This window comes from Octopus bimaculoides, chromosome 7 (genome assembly GCF_046866305.1).
Source record: "Octopus bimaculoides isolate indiv1 chromosome 7, ASM4686630v1, whole genome shotgun sequence".
Taxonomy (NCBI): domain Eukaryota; kingdom Metazoa; phylum Mollusca; class Cephalopoda; order Octopoda; family Octopodidae; genus Octopus; species Octopus bimaculoides.
In genome coordinates, this window is record NC_142934.1 from 39940031 (window position 1) to 39957109 (window position 17079).

General features: G+C 36.4%; 1 protein-coding gene across 2 annotated transcripts in view; it reads right to left on the reverse strand.

Annotated features, from left to right (window-relative positions):
• Positions 1-1804: 1804 nt before the first annotated feature.
• LOC106882132 (TBC1 domain family member 9) overlaps positions 1805-17079 on the reverse strand; it is a 31957-nt gene continuing 16682 nt past the window's right edge. For both annotated transcript variants that reach the window (XM_089355231.1, XM_089355232.1), the window contains 3 exons: positions 15501-15692; positions 12775-12952; positions 1805-2004 (listed from right to left, as the gene is read on the reverse strand). In XM_089355231.1, the coding sequence (XP_089211357.1) occupies positions 1820-2004; positions 12775-12952; positions 15501-15692 (555 nt within the window). In that variant the 3' untranslated portion in view covers positions 1805-1819. The remainder of the gene's footprint in view (positions 2005-12774; positions 12953-15500; positions 15693-17079) is intronic.

Below are 17079 nucleotides of genomic sequence, written 5' to 3' on the forward strand. Positions count from 1 at the left end.
GTGCAGTTACTGTTAATACTTCATTTAGAGAGTTAACATTGCTTGTTTTCACCTTTTCAATATCAGTGAAGAATGCCACTGGAAAAGAAGATATAAGATTTGCCAGGTTTTTCTCTCTCACCAAGGTCATCAGCTGTCGAACGCCGATGAAGGGAAATAACCCTGAAATCCGGATACGTTCGTGCTGCTGGCCGTGGTGAGAGGGATAACTGCCTTGGCAAACAGGACACAGTCGTGTGTCGATAAGCCAGCTGGAGGAGATGTCCTCCTGGGGCTAAAAGCAACAGTAACATCCACCCCTAGGGGTCAGCCTCACTTAAGTGGCAATATACTACACTATATATATATATATATATATATATATATATATATATATATATGTCTATATATATATATATATATATATATATATATATATATATATATATATATATATATATATATATATATACATATATATATATATATATATATATATATATAGGGTGCAGCAGAAATACCTTCCGCATTTTAAACTTTCACCTATGTGTTGCTAATGAACTTATGCAAGTGCCAATGATGTTTTCATTTAGCAAATGAACAAAAACTGTAACCCTTTGTTAAACAACAATAAAATTAATTTTTCATAAATGTTGTTACTATTTCCTTAGTCAACTTTTCAAATGTGGAAGGTATACCCTTTTACTCTTTTATTTGTTTCAGTCAGTTGACTGTGGCTATGCTGGAGCACCACTTTTACTCGAGCAAATTGACCCCAGGACTTAATGTTTGTAAGCCTAGTACTTATTTTATTGGTGTCTTTTGCCAAACTGCTAAGTTACAGGGACATAAACACACCAGCATTGGTTGTCAAGCGACAGTGTGGGGACAAACAGACACACAGACATATATATATATATATATATATATATATACACACACACAATGGGCTTCTTTCAGTTTTCATCTACCAAATCCACTCACAAGGCTTTGGTCAGACTGTTGCTATCATAAAAGACACTTGCTGAAGGTGCCATACAGTGGGGACCCAACTTGGGACCATGTGTTTGGTGAGCTAGCTACTTACCACACAGCCACTCCTGTACCTGTATATATATATATATATATACACACACACATAATAATAACCCTAACTATGGTCAATGACTGACCATATCTGACCAAAACATTCCACCTCTTTTATGTTCAAAACAGTCAGATCTGGCCTTTTACATTTATCCTACAATGTCATTATAAAAATAAACAATGACATCATCAAAACCTCAATACTACAAGATAAAGCGTGATTAATACAAAGCAATGTGAATAAGTAAGCATTACATTTAGCAGAATAATCTGAGTGCTAAAGATTTAAACAAGAAGAACAATGATGATGAAGATGGCAATAATATTAATAATAATTATATTGAAAAAGTTTATAGAAAAAAAGGGAGATTAGGCTATTAAGCTAACCTAAGGACATATAAGTAGTAGAAAGTTGGGCTGGAGAAAACATTCTCATAAGGCTGCAGAAGGAGAAGGGAGTGTACATGTGTAGGAGATAGTGCAAGACAGATGTTGTGATTATGGCGGGGGGGGGGGGGTATCCCAACAACAACCTCAGAAGAGGAGCCACTTCTTCATTTCCCCCAACTTATATATTTTACTGCCCTCCCCTACAGTTCATTGTTGTACAATAGTGTCATAAAGCACAACAGTGTTATACAGTGCAGTATTGTAAAGTAAACTATGCAATAGCACAATAAAGTGCATTACTGTGCAGTGTCACATGATGCAGTGTTGTGGAAAACACTACAATATTGCTCAGTAAAGTGAATTACTATACAGTGACATGCAGTATGCTACAGTGCAATAATGTGCACAATGATGCAGTGTTGTACAGTGTCGTACAACATAGGGCAGTGTATTCTGTCTTACCATCTTTGCTGGAATCTCTTTCCTCCTCCTCCTCCTCCTCTTCCTCTTCAAAGAAGTATGTCGCCTCAACCGCGCTCTCAGTCGAGTCTGAAATGAAACGATAATGACAGCTCGGATATAAAGTCATGGTGATGAGTGGGGTAGAGTAGAAGGGTGTCAGGAAGAGGAAGGAGAGGACATCATTAGTTGTTGTAGTTCAGCCCCAGGTCAGGCTTGATCAAACAGACAACCTTGCATAAAAGTAAAATAAACATAAAATGTTAAATCGTGTAGGGAAAAGCAGCAGCAACAGCAATGATGGTGGTCATCTGGAATATAAAGCAGGTAACACTCAAAGGGCTAGAAATGATAGTCAAATCTTCCTAAATCACAGCTGAACACCATATAAAAAGAAGGTCACATCAGATAATGTAGTCCTTAATACACTACATCAGAATTAGAAATGGAATAGTCATGGGTGGAACATCTTTAATTACAGGTCATACTGGACGATGGCTGACCTGGGGCTAAAAACAACATACTACATACCCACATATACAAAACTACAAAATAAAAGTTTTATATAAGCACTGGAACAACGAGAAATAATAGTCAAATTCCAATTAATCACATCACAACATCATAAACAAAGAAGGACACAGTAGCTAATGAAGATCTACTACAGGAATGGCAGATCAACTGGGAGGATATACAATAAGTATAGTGGATTAGTGAAGCTAAGCAGCAATGACAACAATTAAACGAGCAAGCAGTAAACCCAGGAGAAACAAATCCAAAGCAAAACTTTGGTGTGAAGAAACTAGAAACAGTCTGTGTCCATTATCATTGCTTAAGCAGACATATTTAAGGTATTTATTAAGGTTTTCTATAGAAATTACAGATAGCACTGATTTGTTATATGCTACAAGGTATATTAAATGCTTTATAAATCAATACTGGCTATAATTTCTATAGAAAATCTGTAGAGACAACCTTAAGTGATTTAATAGCACTGCTAACACAGTATACTTTGTTGTATACTATGGGTGCACAACAAAATACAGCGTCCCTACAAGTCATTAACTTTTAGGATAGTGTATGGTGAAGAGAGAACCACACTTCACATTATGTACGATGGTGGGAGGATAGTCTTGTAGCAAACATCACACTGTGTGTGATGGTGAAGCAGAGGAGTTGGAAGGACACTAGACATTAATCTTTCCTTCCTTCTCTTCACTTCACACTAAACATTAGTCTTTTCCTAGACCTGCTAGAAATAGCAGCCAAATCCCTTGTGAATATTTGATCATATAATCAGCTAAATCAGGATTGACTTGAGGCTAAGCAACTCACATTGTTTAGTAATCTTTCTGGGAACAACATGAAAAAAATACCTAAAAGCTAGATATAAAAAAAAATTAAAATATCTAAATATATCCTGAAGGTGGTGCCCCAGCTTGGCCACAGTCTAATGACTGAAACAAGTGAATGATAAAAGATAGAGTCCTTTGTGCAAAGTGGACAGGTAATGTGTATAGGGTAGATAGGTACTGTACATCGAGTGGGCAAGTACCATGTAGGGTGGACAGATACTCATCATTTGATGGACAAGCTGGTACAGGCTGGTCAGGTAATCTGTACATGATGGATAAGTACCTTGTATATCACAGTCAAGTACTCTGCATATGCTGGGTGAGGCGGGTGGAACATGCATATGATTAAAGATTACAATACAAGAGTATAAAACTTCCTTTGTTACTATAGCTGTCAAAAGAACCGAAAGAACAATAAGGCAGCTCAACCTGCCAGAAATAGCAGCCAAATCTCCCACAAACTACATGCCACCATCTTAAATAAAGAACACACAAGATAATGCGATCCTAGGTACCCTCAAAAAAAAAAAACGATATCATCATGGTTGAAACATTTTGATCATATTTGATGAAAGTTTGATCAGAACTGACCTGGGGTTAATGAACAATGGACACAATGTACATATTTTAACTAATGTTGTAGTGGAAGAGAGATGATGGGACTAATTGTCAACAGCACTGCATTTTGTCATACATAAGTCACAATATTTTCTTCTCAGTGGCATAGTGCATGAAGCAGTAAATAGGAACCATGGATGGTGTTTATGCATGTTTTATTATTTTCTCACTCAGCAACTAATATTACAGGTGATAGACTAGTATATTGCAAAGAAATACTTCACCTTCATTTACTTAACTTCAGTAACTTCAGGGGTAAATACCATTTAAATGGATCCATGTTATTAGGAAATATTTTCATATTTGGAGGAGAGGGGGAGATTCTATTAAACTCTAATTCACAACCTAGAATATATCATAATGTCAGGTTTTTTTTTTTTTTACCATCCCCTTGGTCTAGCCCTGCTGGCTGGAGCTGGGAAGGGGAGTCTATGGCATCTAAGCCATGCTTTATGATTTTGTTAAGAATGGCATGACAGGGAAGGCAGCTAGTACTATGATGGGCATGACAATGGGTGGAGGCTGAAAGAATCCTCCATGGATTAACAGCAGTATTCATAACATTATCATATTTCATCTATTTATCAAAGGGTCAGTGTAAAAAGTGTAGAGACTCTAGTAGCATGAACAGAATGTGTAGTGTATAGTGTGTGTAGCCTGTAGAGACTGTGGTTTGTAGAGTTTTAGTGTAAGTACTTCTTGAAGATTCCATTGCTTATGTCTCTTGTTTAGGTGTATGATGATTCAACCTGCTAAAAAAAGTAGCTGAATATCCTTCAAATCTCACATTATTGCCATAAAAACAAGAAGTACATATTGTGAACTATATTTCTGAATGTCAGAAAAATGCAACATCATTGATCTACTTTATCAGGGCTCATCTGGGGATAAACAACAACTCTAAATAATATGGGGGAGGGGGAATTAAGGCACTTTCATGGATATTTTTCTACAGGATATCAAGCTGATCTAAGTCATCTCTACCAGTCAAGAAAATTGACCCCAAGACATTGCAGTATTTTTTAATTCAATGGATTTGAAATGAAAGCAGTGATACAGGACCGAGTATTTTAAAAATACTCACTCCATAATTTTACAATGTTTTCATCATTTTCATCACATTGTAATTATTTTAATTAAAACAATTTATTAAATTGACGTATCACAATATTCTAATCAAAATAATAATTTAAGACATCAACAAACACCAACAATTTATAGGAAAAGATGTAGTTGCTTTGCTTTAAACATTCCTAACAGTGGGAGAGAGGTGATTAAATAAGGCTGGTTCTTATTTCATTTGCACCCCAACTACTCTGGAGGATGACTGGTGAAACTGAACTCAATTGTATTGACCAAATATTGTGTTTCTCTATTGATTTTGCCAGCTACCACATCTATAATAAAAAAGTAACAATTTCTAAGAAAGGCAAAATTATACTTTTTAGAGAGACTTAATCAACCCAACAATTGACTTCATACTTACTTTATCAACCAAAGTCAACTTTAATAGGCTTTTTACATTAAAACCACAGGATCAAGAAGATCCTTCAATCTCATCAAGAATATAACATCTCTACTACTCGTGCCTTGAAAAAATGTATATACCTAATAGCCAAAATTGGAATGTACAAGCAAGATGTGATTCCCTAACCTATCTAGAAATGTAGTAAGCCTAGAATAAGAAATGAGTCAAACAGACAACCCAACCAACCCATGTTAGCATGCCAGCTCATCTAGAAGGGCAGAAAACTCTGAATAGGAAATGTCAAAGACTGCAACAACAACCTATGTTAGCACGGAAAATGGACATAAACTGGAGATGTGACAATGATGAATGTAAGGAGATATATGTAACTATTGCAAGGCAGTTTGTTCTTCATTGTTGTGCTGCTTCTGAAATTATTAACAACAACAACAGCAGCAGCAGCAATAAAAACAAAATAATGATTTTCTGGTTTAGGCAGAATGCTAGAAGGTTTTGAAAAGAGAGGGTAAGTTGATTACATCTATTTTCAGATGACTGGTACTTCACTTTATTCACTCCAGAAGGATGAAAGGAAAAGTTGACCTCAGAATGAAAGGACCAGGACAAATACTGCAAGGCATATTTTTGAATGCTGTCACAGTACTGTACTGGTACTATATCAACTCTAGAGACATGAAAAAGTTGAACTCAGTCAGATTTGAACTCAGAATGTAAAGAACCAGAACAGATACAGCAATGCATTTTCTTCCAATGCCAGCTCACCACCTAAATAATAATGATAATAATAATTTTTTCTAGTAGAGGTACGAGGCCTAAAATTGGGGATGGGACTAGTCAATTACATCAACCCCAGTGTTTAACTGCTACTTAATTTATCAACCCTGAAAGGATGGAAGTTGACATCAGTGGAATTTGAACTCAGAATATAAGACAGGTAAAATGCCACCAAGCATTTTCCCCAGTATACAAATGATTCTGCCAGTTCACCACCTCAATGATGATTTCTTATCTATACACAAAGACCAACAGTCTTGAGGAGAGGAGGTTAGTTGATACTATCAACCCTAGTACTTGGCAGAAACTTTAACAAGAACTGAACTCAAAATGTAAAGAGCCAGAAGATATACCACAAAGCATTTTGTCCAACACTAATGATTCTGCCAGCTTCCCACTTAATACTGATGATGATGATTTCAAACACAGACCCAACACCAGAAATTTATAGGAAATTATAAAAATCAATCAAACCAGCTGGTATTTACTCTACCAAACACCATTAGGTTAAAAGATGACTGAAACAGGATTTGAACTCAACATAAAAGAAGTTGCTACACTTTCTGCCATAGTACCACAATTCTGATAATAAAATACAACATTGGCACAAGTGCAGAAATTTTTTATGATAAAAAAAGCCTTATAGTCAAAGGAGTGGCTGTGTGGTAAGTAGCTTGCTTACCAACCACATGGTTCCGGATTCAATCCCACTGCGTGGCATCTTGGGCACGTGTCTTCTACTATAGCCTCGGGCCGACCAAAGCCTTGTGAGTGGATTTGGTAGATGGAAACTGAAAGAAGCCTCTTGTATATATGTATATATATGTGTGTGTATGTTTGTGTGTCTGTGTTTGTCCCACTAGCAATGCTTGACGACCGATGCTGGTGTGTTTATGTCCCCGTTACTTAGCGGTTCGGCAAAGAGACCACTAGAATAAGTACTAGGCTTACAAAGAATAAGCCCCGGGGTCAATATGCTCGACTGAAGGCAGTGCTCCAGCATGGCTGCAGTCAAAGGACTGAAACAAGTAAAAAGAGAGACAGAGAGAATCCCTAATACATGCCTGAGATTGATTTTACCAACAAATGTTGAATATATGACTGGGATTTGAACAAAAGAGAGTACAGGAATAAATAAAGAATAGTTTTATTATTTGGTAATTTTTATTTTTTAAGGTGACAAGCCAGCAGAATTGTTAGCATGTCAGGCAAAATGCTTAGCAGCATTTCCCGTAACTTTATGTTCTGTGTTCAAATTCCACTGAGGTCAGCTTTGCCTTTCATCCTTTCAGCATCAATGAAATACGTATCAGTTGAGCACTAGGGTCAATGGAATTGACAAGCCCACCCACCCCACCCACACACACACCACCACCACTCCACTAATATCTCAGGCTTTATGCCTGTTGCAGAAAGGATTACTTAAAAACTTTGTCAGTGGAGCTAAATGAGCAGCCTATTAGCTTTTAAAGAGAGCAAATATCACATTTTAAAGGTCAGGAGCCTTGACCTTTTAATGGTCTGCAGTCATGACCAATTTAAATGTCAAGAGTTATGACTTTTCAAAGGAGTAGAACCGATAGTGTTTCAAAGACTCCACCACAAAATGGAAAAGTTAAACAAGCAACTAAATTGAGTCCTTCACCCAAAAGAGAGAATAGTCCCTCTGACAAGATTCTGTTTATCAATTTCACTCTCAAGTCTTCAATCCACCATTGAACATTCAATGGGACTGAAACCAAAACCATACAATTGCTAATCAAACTTGTTAACCCTACAGTCACAACTGTGCCCATCACTCAACCACCTTGTCTTGAAAACAACAATTGCTTCTAATTTATACACAAAGTAATTTTGACTAGTACTTTATTTCATCAACTTCTAAGGGATGAAAGGCACAGTTGACTTCAGTAGGTTTTGAACTTAGAATGCAAATGGTTGAAATAAATATCACCAGGCATTTTGTCTGATGCTCAAACAATTCTACCAGTCCACCACCTAATTATAATTGTTTCTACTTTAAGCACAAGGTCAACAATTTTGATTAAGGGGTTGAGTCAATACCATCAACCCCAGTACTTGACTGGTACTTTATTTCCATAATAATAATAATCCTTTCTACTACAGGCACAAGGCCTGAAATTTGGGGGAGGAGGATAATCAATTACATCGACCCCAGTACTTAACTGATACTTTTTCTACCAACTTTGAAAGGACGAAAGGCAAAGTGGACCTTAGCAGAATTTGAACTCAGAATGAAAAGATGGGTGAAATACTGCTAAGCATTTTGCCCGGTGTGCTAACAGTTTGCCACTTTTACCATAATAATGATAATTACGATGATGATGATGGACTCTCTCATTGAAGTTGCTGTGTTTAACTTTTTGCCAAATGACCTGCACGAATGGTTTGTTAATAGTGATCAAATGTATGTGCAGTACATTAGCTCACTCCCTCCATCAAATCAATGTTGCCCAAACAGGTGCACAGTGTACCACACATCAGGTGTCAAAGTGATTGCAGAGCAACATGAGAAACACAATGCACCACCCATTCTAGGAACTGAAACCACAATCTCACAATCATAAGTGCAACACCCTAACCACTAGGCCATGTGTCCTCACAAAATAATAATCTTTCTTATTATAGGCACAAGGCCTGAAATTTGGGGATGAGGATAGTCGATTACATTCACCCCAGTGTTTCACTGGTACTTAATTTATCTACTTCAGAGGAATTTGAACTCAGAGTGTAGCAGCAGACAAAATATCACTAATCATTTCACCCAGTGTGCTAACAATTCTGCCAGCTTGCTACCTTTCCTCACATAGTAATAATGACAATGATGGATGCGCAATGTCAGTGTGCTTAGAGAAAAATTGGGCCTAAGAGGCATCAGATGTGGTGTGCTGGCATGGTCATGTGATGAGGACAGCCGTATAAAGAAGAGTCAATCACTAAACATAAAAAGAGCATCTGGAAGAGGCAGCCTAGGACCTCATCAGTGCTGGTGCCATATAAAAAGAACCTAGTACACTGTTAAGTGGTTGATGTTAGGAAGGGCATCTAGCTGTAGAAAACCATGCCAAAGAAGACAGAACTAGATGGAACCCTCAGACTCATCTGTTCTTGACAAACCATGCAAAAAATAAATATTAAATTCTAAATCGGTAAAAAAGCCAGCAATTTTGATGAGAGGGTGAAATCAGTTGGCTCAACCCCAATGCTCGACTATTTTATCAATCCTGATAAGATAACAGGCAAAGTCAACCTTGAAAGAATTTGAAGTTAAAACACTAAGCATTTGTTGGACTTGCAAATGAATCTGCCAGCTTGCCACCTTTATTATAATAATAATAATAATAATAATAATAATAATAATAATAATAATAATAATAATAATAATAATAATAATAACTCCTTCTACTATAGACACAAGGCCTGAAACTTAGGGAGAGGAGGCTAGTTGATTACATTAACCCCAGTGTTCAACTGATACTTATTTTATCAACCCTCAAAAGGATGTAAAGCAAAGTCATTCTTGGCAGAATTTGAACTCGGAATGTAAAGACAGATGAAATACCCCTAAGTATTTTGTCCAGCATGCTAATGATTCTGCTGGTTTGCCACAAAAACAACAACATTTTGCATTGAATATCAATCATCATCATGAACACTGTTTTGGAGCTATTGTACCAAACAGCAATCATTATACACATGAAGCAGAGCAGCAGCATCGACAGGCAGATAGCTAGACATACATTTTCAATGAGACTCATGCAAACATGTAAAAACAATATATAATTATAACCAATCAAGGAATGTTTGTAGTATGTGATGAGTGGGAGATAGAGAAAGAAAGTTTACATGTGTGTATGTGCATACATGTGTGTATGTGCATACACATAAGCCCTTTGTGAATAGAAACATATCATCATCAAACGAATCACATGTTAAGGTTACCTCTACAGATTTTCTAGAGAAATTACAGCCAGCATTGATTTGTTACAACGTTTTGTATCTGAATATGTCGAATGTAAGCAACAATGCAATGAAAGGTAGAAAAATAGGTAATGGGTGTATAAGCATTTTTCTATGCTGGCATAGCTCAGACAAGACTTATTCAAGCAGTAATCTTTGACTAGAGGCCTTTCTGCAGCTAACCCTTACATTTTATCAAGCAAGGTATGTTTTTATTTCACATCAGATAGAAGGCCTGGTAGTATTTATTTTGGATTTCAATGCTACAAGTTCAAATCCTATTCTGATTATCTTTGTCTTCCATCTTTCTGGAGTCAATAAAATACCAGTGCTGGATTTAATTCTTCATCATCATTGTCTTCTTCTTCTTCATCCTCTTTCTCTCTCTTTAAACAATTGCTGATCACTTAAAGTGGATGAAATTTGTAAAAGTGAGAGACTCATGAAGACATAGGGACAAAGTAGTAAATGCTTATTTCAGGATGTTGAGCCTCAAAGAAGAGATTTCAAAGGACCAAGATGAGCAGCAATTTGCTGTGTTCAAGAAGATCTGTCTGCCATAACAAAAGTGAAATTCTAAAAGCATTAAGTTTATGTCTATGCACTCACTGACCCCTTCTCCAGCACCCAATGTGTCTCCATCAAGCCTTCATCACCTACCCATTCCTTCATCATTCTTTTAACAATAGCACTATTCAGCTGCTATAGTCATATGAGAGCAGAAGCTGAACATATTTCACCACACTTCTGTGCAACAAGTTGCTTTCCTCTATTCTTGGAACCACTTCCTTTTAAAATTCATCCCTCTTTCTCACTATCATCCCTTACAAATTTATTTCTCTAATTATCCTTTTCTGTGCCTCTGGTTGGTTATCTCCCCTACCCTCACCTCAGCTACATCTTAGGATTGCTACACTTCTTTAACACCCTCTTTTATCAGCTGTGGACAGCCCTACAACTTTGCCCCAATTCACCACAGCCATCCCTACTAAGCCTCTGACTTCCACCTCTCTCTCCCTTCTCCCAACCCACACATCATCTCCCTGTTTTCCAATCAATCTGCAGGCTTATTATACTGCTTGCCGAAGTCCACCTGCCCCATGCCACCTTCTGCTTTCTAACCCTAACCCTATTTCTTTCACCTACCCCCACCCCCATAACCACACCTCCACCTTTGTTCATTATTCACAACATTCACCTCTCTCTAACCTTTTGTCACTCTCCTCTTACACTATAATGAACTTACCACTGACCCTCACTGGTCTTCAGCTGATACTCTTTTATATTTACATGATTGTATCTTGAGTGTATGCTCTGGCACCTCATCACATCTTTATTTTCCAGCTACTCCCACTCATCCGCTATGCAAGACATCTGTCCCCCTATCAAGCTTTTACCACTTGACACAAAACCACCACCTTCTCAACTACAACCCCACTCAAGTGAACAGGGCTTATCTTTTGTGTTGCAAGTTATGTGATGACCTCACAAATGCTGGTGCCAAGAAAAAAAGAACTCAATGCTATCTGTAAAGTGATTGGTATTAAGAAGGACATCCAGCTGTAGAAACCACAAAGGAACAAACAGCAGAGCTTCATGCAGCCTTCCACCTCATTGGATCCTTTCAAACCATCCAACTCATGCCAGCATGGATGACAAACATTAAATGGCAATGATGATAAGGATAATGATGATGATGATGATGATGATGATGACAGTCACACATACAACAAACTTTTGAACAGTTTCTGTCAAACAAATTTCACTCACAAAACAGTATTTCAGCCTAAGCTATAGTAGAAGACACATGCCAAAGATGCCACAGAGTGGGACGGAACCCAAAACCATGTGGTTGCAAAGCAAGCTTCATAACCACACAGCCATGTCAGCATTTATATGTATGAGTACAAATGTGAGTGTGCATTTCTGTATGTGTGTGTGTGTGTGTGTGTGTGTGTGTGTGCATTCACAAATTTGTATGTGAGCGAGTTCATTCCCAGCTGTGTATATACATATGTACATTCATGGTTGTGTAAGTGTGTATGTACATTCAGTTGTGTATCTGTGTGTACATTCAAAGGTGTGTGAGTGTGTGTCTGTGTGTATACATTTACAGTTGTGTGTGTGCATTCAAAAGTGTGTCTCTGTGTGTATATTCAAAGGTGTGTGTGTGTGTGTGTGTGTGTGTGTGTGTGTGTGTGTGTTGGTGTGTGTGTGTGTGTGTACACACAGAGGTGTGTATGTGTGTACATGTTCGCAAAGCAAATGATAGGAAAGTTATGAATCATATTCAAGAGATTCATTGACTGAAGCTTCACCACTAACTGCCACAACATTCATTGCTGGTCTCAAAGACACATATATACCCAAAGTACTGAAGATCCAACACCTTATATTGTCAAGACCTTTATTGATTAATCAACTGAAACATACCTCATATCTTTGTTAGAAATTATTATTATTATTATTTCTACAATACTCATAGCATTTCAAAGACCTTGTGTCTGAAAAGAACATTCTATGAAGCAGACATTATCTGCAAAATTAAAGTCAGGAAATGATCAAGGAACAAGGCAATTATTGGAAGCTTGTGCATTGCTTGTAATTTAACATGTGAAGAAGAAAAGCAGTTAGGAATCTTACCAGATAATGTTGACTTAGGTGTTTCAATCTCCAAAGATTCCGAGCCAAGGAGGGCAGGCGGTTGATGTAGTTGATAAAGTAGTTTAAGACGACTAGCCAGTTCACCTTTGCAAACAATGCCCAGAATCCAGACAAATTCCTTGAAGTTAATCATATAGTCTTTATTTTCATCCAAAAACTGAAATATGAAGAAGTCATAAAGTAGTTGAGTTTAGACAAGAGAAGAGCGTCAAAACCTAATGGTTTTTTGGAAGTGAATTCCTCATAGACTAGAGAAGTTGGGGGTTTAAATTACTGCAGACTGGTGAGGAGTTCTAGAGGGTGGCATTTGCAGGGATAACTCTTAAGAGGAAGTGCTTGTGAGGAGAAGCATATTAAGAATAACACAAGGAGAGGTGGGTGAGGGAGGGTCCATAGTTTGGGAGTTGAGAGAAACATAAATGATTGTTGTATTATAAGTTGCAGTGTTTGTCAGTGAATCCTGACCAAGCACTCGTACATATCTGTACACTGACACAGAAATGCACACATGCACATTAGGGTGGAGCGAGAAAGGTACTTTTTACACAGATTTTCAAAATACGTTTTCAAGGATATATTTTTTATTGCGAAACCCTTTAAAAACAACTGTGTTAACATCTGAAGTTCTTAAATTTACATCTTCAGGATCTGCAGCCCACTTAAAATTTTGAATAATGAGCAAAAAATCAATTAACATGTTTGCCATTCCTCATTTTATTTTTTACATTCATTGTTATGAATTGATTTTCTTCAGCAAAATCCTTTAAAAACAAGAGTATTAAAATCTCAAGCTCTAAAATTTATATCTCCAGGGTCCGCAACGCACTTGAAATTTTGAAATTATGAGAAATAAACAGACTTTTCGACTCTGTTTTCTTTATTATTTTTAATACTAGGTCACTGATTATATGCGTTACAAGAGGTCTAGATTACACACACATTGAAATAAATTAAACAAATTGTCAAGATTGTAGTAGAAAAGATAATTCTTCTTTGGCAAAAGACATTCATACTTTGTGTTACGACTGAGTCAGTTAAACCGAAAATCTTAAACTTTCCTTTGCTGATGTAGAAGGGCAACTGTGATCTGGCCAATTCTTTCTAATCTACTTCTGAATGTTGTTTAGATACTGCTTGACCTATTCTGCCAATGATCATTTCTTGATTTGTCTGCAGATCCTGTAAAAAATCTTGTTCTCTCTGTGGTACTTTTTTGTCTATACTTCAATTGCAGTTTTTAAAGGAGTTGCACTTGCAACAGGAAATGTCAAATAAGTCTTTTGTTGCATTGTTTTTAAACACATTACACTTTGTTTGAAACGATGGCACATTTCTTTCTATTTTTCAGATTTTAGTAATGCTTCGTACTTTAAATAAAAGATTTTCAGTTGGATGGATGCCTTTTGCCAAAGAAGAATTATCTTTTCTGCTACAATCTTGACAATTTGTTTAATTGAAGGATCTTTCTTAATTACATTCTTTTCTTTTTCTCGTTCAAATAAAACACATTTTAACACATCCTTGTAAGTTAGCAAAACTTGCTCGTTAAGATCACATGGAGTACCAAATATTGGGCATTCAGTACCATGACACGTTATTGGCTTATGAGTCATCACTAAATTTAACATGATCATTAATTTTAATACAATGGCCTAAAGTCAAGGAACAAAGCTGAAAACTTCACACACATACGACGTATGTGCACATGCAATGATTGTTGCAGCAGCACTGGAGAGAAGTTCACACTCCCGTTCTCTTTATAGTCAATGCGGAACCTCAAGATATTAGTCAACTGTATTGAAACTTGATATGCAACCTCTTAAGGACACTATATTTACTGTTTTGCACTCTGCTATGTAGAAATATGTATTTGTTATGACTTATAATCCATGAAATCCAAAATTCAACCAAAAAATAATGATTTTGAAAATTTTCAATTGTGGCGCAGAGCCTAAAAAGAGATATTTAACTGCAAAGTTTTTTATACACCTTTCTTTTAATCCTCATTTGCTACAAAATATCGATTCTTGGTTACCAATTTCGAAAGTTGCATTTTTTGCTCCTCTCTAATGCACATTCAGGTACCAAATTCCTTTTTACTCATTCTGCAAGGGAAACTTTATGCTCTAAGTAGTTGTTACATTTGTGATTAGAGCTCTTTGTAAAGACATGACAGGGAGCAGAGTATGAATAGAGTCTTTACTGAGATCCACAACAGAGAACAATCCAGAAAGATTGGGAAAAGAAAACTGAGAGAAATGTTCAGAGTTGTTTGTTGACGTGTGTGTGATTATATATATATATAGTATATTAAAGGGGATTTGTGAAATACAGGCAGTTATGTCAGCCAGCACTTATGCAAATAGTGGTTAATGCATGGGAGGATATGTTTGATTAGTTTATTCATTCTTGAGGAGATGAGAGATGGGTCACAATTAATATAGCTTAAAATTACATAATCATTATTTATATTCATGATTATATATTTTATACTATGTTAAATGATTTGAATCACCTATCACTGAAACAGTTATAATCTTAGAATACTTCCATTATTTTACTTGTCATACTTTGTAATTGACAAAAGTATTTCCTAGATTTTCAGTTTGAAACCTTGAAATAAAACTGAATAATGACATATAGTTAAAGTATACAAAAGCTCAAAATTAAAGCAAAACTTCTGCTGTGGGAAATATTTTGCTCACCCTGAATGCCCTCAGAGTCAGATTTTCTGCATGGTTTCCGGTAGCCCATGGACAAAGGGAAAAAAACATGGTCTTAAACTGATCAAAGTCTACTTTATACTGCTCATAGTATGGACGTGATGGGTCAAATTTATCAATGGTATCCACTGGTTGTTGACTGGTCCGCCAGTAACATGATGTTAAATACTCCTCCTGCAAAGAAAACAACAAAATAAAGGGTTTTATTCAAATCAATTTTCAGTTTTCTTTTTTAACTCTGAAACAGAAGAATTTCAAATGATACTTAACTCAGCTGAACTGAAATACAACTTAAAGTGTAGAACAAACTTAGAAACAGTCCCTACTCTAATGTTGTATGTAACCTAAAAGAAAGAATTATCAGAAAACCACTCAGACTAAGATTTAATATGATTTAATTTAAACATTTTGTAGTATTGTACTCCTGCTAAGATTGCTATGACTGTGTGGTTAAGAAATCTGATTGGAATCATTTTGATTTCAGGTTGTCCCAAGTGCAGCACCTTGTGCCAGGCCAACCAATATCTTATAATTGAATTTGGAAGACGGAAGCTGTCACTTCCTGTTTGTGTGTCTGTGCATGCGTGTGCATGTTTGTGTGTATGCATGAACTTGAATGTCTGTGTTAATGTAACAGCACTTCAGATTTTGTTTCCTTATGTGCTTGTAACTTAGTGCCTCTGCAATTAGGCACTTCTAGGCACAGGAACTCCAATACAGGCTCAGGCAAATGACTGAAACTAGCAAAAGAATAAAAAAGGATTTATTTGCACCATCTCCTATTAGATGTACAACAACCATGTGGATATGGTGCTAGATCTCTGAACATGTGGCTGATAGTTCACACTACTACTCTACAAGTAGTAGTAGTATAACAGCCATTCCCTCTACCCTCTAAACTGGTAAATATTTTATAAAAAAAATAATTTACTAAGAAATTTGAACCCAGAATATCAACTTAGGCAACTGAAAACATGAACTATTATTCTGGTGCTTAAATAAATTAGGGTGAAGACAGTACTTAATTAGTTTGTTTAAATGAATTTCCTACTTCACAGCTGAGTTATTAGCAGCAGGAAATACAAGCAAAGAAAGGTATAGGCAAAACATTAATGGGAAAAGAAATAATATACGTTTCAAATTTTGGCACAAGGCCAGCAATTTTGGGGAAGCAGCTAAGTTGATTTCATCAACTTCAATACTCAATTAGTACTTATTTCATCGACCCAAAAGGATGAAAGGCAAAGTCAACCTCAGTCGAATTTGAAATCAGAACGTAAAAATGGACAACATACTGCTAAGCTTTTTGTCTGGTATGCTAACAATTCTACCAGCTTGCTGCCTTAAATGGAGAAGGAATAATATTATGAATGGAGCAGATACAGTTTAATGATATGACCCTTTAGCATTTAAAATAGCCATAACTAACTTAACTATTCAACCAGTTTTATGTCAAAACTGGCCAGATCTGGTCTCCCACATCTATCCTACAATGTCATTCTAAAACTAAGGAATCACAGGAAAATGTTTTAGCTACAAGATAATGCATGATTAATTCAAA